General features: G+C 42.3%; 1 protein-coding gene across 1 annotated transcript; it reads right to left on the minus strand.

The window, feature by feature from the left end:
* Positions 1-4,757: 4,757 nt before the first annotated feature.
* LOC131010903 (protein PHOSPHATE-INDUCED 1-like) lies at positions 4,758-6,057 on the minus strand. Its single transcript, XM_057938605.1, has one exon. It carries the CDS (start codon positions 5,831-5,833, stop codon positions 4,889-4,891), a length of 945 nt encoding a protein of 314 aa, XP_057794588.1. The 5' UTR covers positions 5,834-6,057; the 3' UTR covers positions 4,758-4,888.
* Between the last annotated feature and the right edge of the window lie 1,049 nt (positions 6,058-7,106).

Here is a 7,106-nt window from a genome sequence, read left to right on the forward strand (position 1 = left end):
AGGGCCTATTACAAGAAGTTTCTCTCAGTCATACGAGAGAATTGCAATCCAGGAAACCCCAGTACCGGACATAAGGGTTAAGCTCAAATGTCCCGAAGGATGGAGACAGGTTTCCACAAGAATTAATACAACCAACAAGGAAAACCAATTTCCTTGCAGCTCGTTGTATTATCTGGTGAATCCAGGAGACAACCGATATATCAGAACTCTGGAGGTTGGAGGTTTTGAAATCCAGACTGAAGGCCAAGCTGGACAAGAAGCGGACGTCCTGATCTTAGGACGAGATTTCCTTGACAAATACAAACCATGGTCATGGAAATCAGGAGGAATGGAGATCACCATTGGACGCCAAAGAGTGATGATCCAATGACCAGCCCATTCTCGATATACATCTCGGTGGGGATGTTATACGAGAAATACAAAGCAGAATATTTTGCTGCTTATGTGGATTCAGGAGCAGGAATCTGTACAGCAAAACGAGGAGTCTTTCCAACAGAAGTGGAAGAAGATCTACCTCGAATTGCAGGAAGGGATTTCTCCAAGAAGATTTTACTTCTATCAAAAGGAGTAAAACAGATGGAAATATTAATCGGCGGAGCAGGACAGACACCTTGGTACAAGGTCAAGACTCCACCAATTTATTTCCATGATACCGGAGCAGATATATTACTGGGAAATAATTTTCTGCAAAGCTTCAAGAGATTTATACAAGACAATGAGGCCAGGAGGCTGGTGTTCACAACCAATTGTGACCACAAAATCATTGTGCAAAGGCTCCAAGGAGCTTTTCATCGTTCAATGCCAATCAAATTTCGCAGCAAGCGTGGTGATGATGGCAGACTCCGGAGACCTCAAATGAAGGATCAACGGAGATTCGGAGAAGTTTTGCTCAAATGCAGAACAGAGGGATTCCCAGATCTCTCCGAGGAAGAAATTCAAATCCTCAAAGTCTCTCTGATATCACACAAAGATATCAAAGAAGAAGAACAGGTGTCCATTGCCGACGTCAAAAGGAGAATCCAGAAGTGCTACCACGAGGATCCTTTGGCATGGTGGGACAAGAACCAACTCAGAGCAACCTTGAAAGCTAAAACTGGAAAGGAGCATGAGTTCGTAAGGTACAAACCTATCCTGATGAACCCTCAAGATCAACAGGATATGATGAGTATAATCAAGGAACACCTTGATTTAAAACTTATCGAAGGAGGCAGATCACCCTACAGCAGTCCTGGATTTCTGGTGAGAAATCATGGGGAGATCAAGCGAGGAAAGCCAAGACTGGTCATTAATTATAAAGGGATTAATGACATTCTTGAGTTCGATGGATATTTCATCCCAAGCAGAGAACACCTTATCAACTGCATCAGAAGTGCAAGGGTATTCTCAAAGTTCGATTGCAAATCAGGTTTCTACCAGATTCGCATGGAGGAAGGGAGTAAAAAATTCACAGCTTTCTCAACTCCTCAAGGACATTACGTCTGGAATGTCATGCCAATGGGGCTAGCCAACGCGCCTCAGATATTCCAAAGGAAGATGGATAATCTCTTCAAAGATTATTCTTCGTTTATGTTTGTTTATATTGATGACATTCTTATTGCATCAAAAAACATTCATGAACATGTCAGGCATCTGGAGATCTTTGCGGATGTTTGTCAACAAGAAGGACTGGTGCTGTCTGAAAAGAAGGCAGTCATAGCCACCCAGAAGATGGAGTTTCTGGGGATTGAGATTGATGAATCTGGAATCATTCTACAAGATCATATTGTGGAGAAGGTCCAGAATTTTCCGGAAGATCTCAAGGAGAAGAAGCAGCTTCAAAGTTTTCTTGGAGTTGTCAATTTCGCAGGGATGTTCATCAAAAACCTTGCGGAGCACAGAAATATCTTCAGTCCACTACTGAAGAAAGATGTTCCATTCATATGGAAGGAGGAACATCGGGAGGGTATAAAGAAGTTAAAAGAGATTTGTAAAAATCTCCCGAAACTTTCAATACCACAAGACGAGGATGACTTGGTCCTCTACACCGACGCGAGTGATCATTGGTGGGCAGCTGTGCTTACAAAGATCACCCCTTATGGAGAAGAACCTTGCAGATACTGTAGCGGCCTTTTCTCCAACGACGAAGCTGTGCGATGGCACATAAACGAGAAAGAGTTTTTTGCAGTCAGAAAGGCGTTCAAAAAATGGCCGCTATTCTTACTCGCTAAAAAATTTGTTTTGAAAGTTGATAACACTAACGTTAAAGCTTTCTTAACCAAAAAGATTGAATCTAAACCTGAAAAGGCTAGATTAATTAGATGGCAAGCAGAATGCCAATATTATGATTATGATATTGTCGTTTTGAAATCTGATCAGAATGTTCTTGCAGATTTCCTCACAAGAGATGGAGCTCCCTGAAGTGGAGGCCATCGAGGCAATACAGGGGCAGCTCTTTGCAAGTCTAGAGCTGCTACAACAAGAATGGCAGAAGTGTGTACTACACACTAAACAAGCGGGAAAGATACAAGCGGCTGACGAAGCCCAAGTATCCAACCAAATCGATGATTGTTTCATGAAGATGTTCAATCTTCAGGAAGCACTCAACAAGCCGCTCTTGCGCGTTGTCCGTGAAAACCGGGCTAAAGCAATGCTTTCCGTACAGGGCGGATTACCTGTAGCAGGGGATTCAAGTACCCCTAGCACAAGTCCTGAGAGAATGGCTTCACAGCCGGACGCTCGAGGAAAAGATGTTGTTAAGGGTTCACACCCTGAACCAACATGTCAACCCACCACCTCTGGGGTAAAAGAGGGAGAGATCAATCTTAGGCCAATGACAGGCCAACTTAAGATTGATACTAATTTTGTTGATATTTCTCCTTCTTGGCAGATTTATCAGGACAGATGGGAGAAACTCATCACGAGAAAGGGCATCAATCCGGGAAATTGCCGGGTTGATGTTGCAGGGAGATACCCCAGGATTTGGACAACTCCGGGAGCCAATCCAAATCACATCAAAGAATGGTATGAGTTTGGGGCTTTGGCCTCAGTTTATACCACCGCTCCAGCCTTCAACGAAATCAAGGGTCTACCCAAGTGGATCCAGAGAACAGTGTTTGAAGCCTGGGAAAACAACGAGTCCCTTAAACGGGGAGATGTTCTGGAACTATACTTCTTCAGTGCAGCACCAGAACCTGTCGGAAAAGGAGTCTACGAAGCTTTTCATTTCATTAAGCTGCGGAGACCGGATACAGGAGCCTTGAACCGGATCAAAGTTCCTGATTTTCAAGTCCCAATCGCCTCAACATTTACGGAGGATCAAATCTCCACGAGACGAGCATGGGGTCTTTGGGTCTGTCTCACAGAGATGGACAAAATGAAGTCCAGGTTTAAATTCTTTCAGAGTTCAGATCTGGGAACGTTCCTGGTAAACACAATGACAGGAACAACAACCGAGTTTGCCGAAAAATCTTTCGAGAAAAAGAGGCAAACTATATGGGACAACAAGATGGCGGGGAGCAAAGAAACTCGTCGCAAATTCTGTAACATGGCTCATTCGGACCAGTGGATCGAGAAAATCTGCGACCAATGTTCGTCGCAGAAGGAACCAGAATTCGGCAAAGGTTTCTTCCCGAAACCAGACAGAAGGAGGTTCCGGTCTGATGAACACGACAAGCATCAGACTCCAAAAGGGAGGACCCCTCGGGCACCAAAAAAGTAAGGTGGCCGACAGAGCAGAGTGAATCATGTGATTCACAGCAAGGATCGCACCCACAAAAGAAACGACAAAAGTGGGTGGAATGACAGAAGGACCACTCAACACTCCAGGACAAATGTGAGTGGAAGGAAAGCAGCCGGCCCTACCAGCATTATCACAAAAGCAAGGGCCCAGCACATGTGACAACACCAACAAGTGTCGGCAATAATAGCCAACAAAAGAAGGTGGATGTCAATTTCAAGCAAGCTGGCCACGAAGAAAAGCATCCGAGGCCAACTACCAAGTAATAATAGAGGGTATCAGACCTCTATAAATTCACAAGTGCTGGAGAGAAGAAGATCATCGGAAAAATTCACAACATTTTCACACACCACTTCCTCTCTCTAGAAATTATCTTTGTAATTTTTTTAAAAGTTTTCGTTTTAGTTTTAGTTTTTTTTAATTTTATGTACACAAGTATTAGCTACTATGAGTAGCTAAACAAGTTAGTCTCCTCCTTTAGGGAGATATTATGAAATAAAATTAATATTTTATAATTCCTCTTTTAAAGCTTTGTCTTTTTCCAACTTTCCGGTTTAGTAGAAAATTTTTTCTTTCATTTTCCAACAAAGTATTTTACGTCGGCACTTAGTGAAGGAGGAAGGTTGCAACCATCCCTTGCGAGCGTGTGGTTGGACGGAGCCTTGGGGGCAGACGGTCCGTAAAACGCAACAAGCACTGACTCCTGAAGAAGACCAGTCGACTAAAGGTATAATGTTGGTTTATGTTAAGATTAATTTTTGAAGTTGTACGGAAGCATGTTGGACCCTTTTTTAAAATTGCATTATAATTATGGGTAATTTTGCCTTAAATGGAAGCATGTGAGGGTTCCTGGTTGATGCTTTGTTTAGGTGGGGTCTTTTTTATAATTTGTATGAATGTTGGGTAGATTTGTAATTATCATGAAGAAGATGTGGGGAGATTGGACAACCTTGAAAATATTTGATATTATGTGGATTTTTTAAAGATAGTGGGGAATTTGGATTTTCTTCAAAGTTGGTGATATTATATGCAATTATCCCTATTTTTAACCAATAGATAACCTTTTTAATTTTTAATATAAAGCAAACCGCAATAATTTGCTTGGTTTTACAAAAAAAAATGAATAAATGAATTTCTATTACATTGTTTTTCTATATTAAAAGAAAAAAAAAACTAAATCAAAGTGGAACATTTGGAAGTAGACGGATCATATATCGCCGGAAGCAAATATTTCCTGCCGTCGGCACCATGCGCATTGTAGCTAGCACCACTAGACTTCTCCACCAGCAAATCTCCGGCGTAACCAGGGTACGCCCCCTTCGCATACACCCCGGGGCACGCCGTCGCCGCCTCCAGCGGGGCATCGGCCGGGCCCTGGTAGAAGCCGTTTCCGAAGGGATTCGTGGCGGTTCCGGCCAGAAGCCCAGACAAATTGATCACCATTCCGTCGACGCCGACGTCGTTGTTGGGAGCCACCAGCGGCGGGGTCTGGGGGCCGTAAATTGGCTGGTGGAACGGCCACGCGCAGTAGCCGGGGCACTGAGTCTCCGAGTTTCCCACCCAAATGTAGGCGAATTTCTGGTTTTTCCCCTTGACGGCAGTAGATTTGGAGCCGTGAGTTCCGCAGCGGTTTTGACAGAAACCGTCGACGGCGACGTCAGACGCCGTTAGCACTACATTGATTGCGTTCATCTGCTCGCCCTTGGATGCCAGAAGAACAAGCTGGCTCTCCGTGAGCGATTTGCCGATGGAGTAGGAATCGTCGAGGATTTGCTTGTTGAGGTAGAGAGAGAGGGATGGCTTTTTGGAGGTGGCGAGGTGGTAATACTTCTCCGTGGTCTTCCACCACGCCGCCACGGATGGCTGGGATTGCGATGGCGATGAATTAGGGGTAAGAGATGTGATGAAATCAGCGACGATTGCCCTCTGAGAAGGGGTGAATTTGCCATACCAAATTAGGTTAACTGAGATTCTGCCTTGGAGAAGTGCGCCCTTGTGATATTTGAGCAGCTGGGTTTGTGAGTCTTCAACTAGAGAACTGGGGATTGCTCTTGAAGCGAAGCACACATTCAAGAGAGAGAAAATGGCTAGCAGATTGAGAATGGTGGAAGAAGCCATTTGAAAGTGAAGTGAGAGAGAGTTGTAGAGAGAGGAGGAGATGTTTGGATGAGGATTGGAGGAGGTGGGGGATGGTATTTATACAATTGAAAATTGTTAAACATGGATTTACGTGTATGAGTATGAGATGAGATGAGAGAAGGTGGTGAGAAAGGGGGGATAACTGGAAAACGCGGTTTAATTAGTAGGAGCAGTGTAAGTCTGGTAGGCGTTTTAGAAAAAGGAAAAACAAACATTTACAGCTTTCATCCATCTACTATTACAGCTTGCTTAACGCATCTCGATGCCTTGCCCCACCAAACGCTCCTACGGAATTTACCTAATTGCCCATCACTCTTTTGCCGTTTCTTACTTCAAATAATGTGTTTTCTCTATAAATAAAAAATGAATGAAATAATTAATTTGAGATCTTATTATCTTGAGTATGCCGTTTAAACTACATTTTTGTATAAACCACACATAATTTTAGATAAACTTTGTTTGGATAATCTTCTTATTTTATAAATTGTATTATCAATATATATGAGGTATTGCATTGTAACAAGCTCTTTTCAAAAGTTCTTTTATTGAAATAATATAGCTCGTCTCAACTTTCAATTGACTCGTTAATTTGCTTTTTAATCGTTCGATACAAAATTTAATTTTATGTGTTTGGAGTTTAATCTATAAATTACTTTAACAACTATCTTAATCTGAATCTCATTATGCATTTCAATCTTCTTATGAAAACTTTTGTATAGAATTTAAAATCCATAGTGACATTGTATAAAGTTTAAAGGATGTATTATGCATTTCAATCTTCTCCGTTTAACTTTGGTTCTCTTTTTTTTTTTTTTTTTTTCTTCATTTGGCTGTTTTTGGGGAGGTTGCTGGATACAGTCCGTGCTCCACCTTTTCTGTTTCTTGTTTCTCTTCTTTTTCTTGTGGCCTCTTGTGGTACCTCTGGTGCCATTTTGATTTAATACAACTTATCTTTTCCGATCAAAAAAAAAAGAAGTTGAAGGAAAAAAGAAAAATAATAGTGGGTTGAAATTCAAAGTAATAATTTGAAAAAAGAAAAGGAGAAGGGGTAGTTTGGGAAAAGGGAGTGAGCAGGAAGTGCCAGACTGGAGTGGTCCGAGTTGGCAAGGGAGCTGTGAGTCAGCTGATGGTGGGTATCCTATGTAGTAGTAATAATTAATTTGGTGATGAGCTTATATTAAAGCGCGCAGCTGAGCTAACAAAGTGCCTCGTGACTCGTATTCACTCCTTCCAGCTGGATCAAGCTTTCGCC

This window comes from Salvia miltiorrhiza, chromosome 2 (genome assembly GCF_028751815.1).
Source record: "Salvia miltiorrhiza cultivar Shanhuang (shh) chromosome 2, IMPLAD_Smil_shh, whole genome shotgun sequence".
Lineage (NCBI taxonomy): Eukaryota > Viridiplantae > Streptophyta > Magnoliopsida > Lamiales > Lamiaceae > Salvia > Salvia miltiorrhiza.

Excerpts from the sequence above, each read along its gene's own strand:
- LOC131010903 (XM_057938605.1), bottom strand. The coding sequence starts at position 5,833 with ATGGCTTCTTCCACCATTCTCAATCTGCTAGCCATTTTCTCTCTCTTG.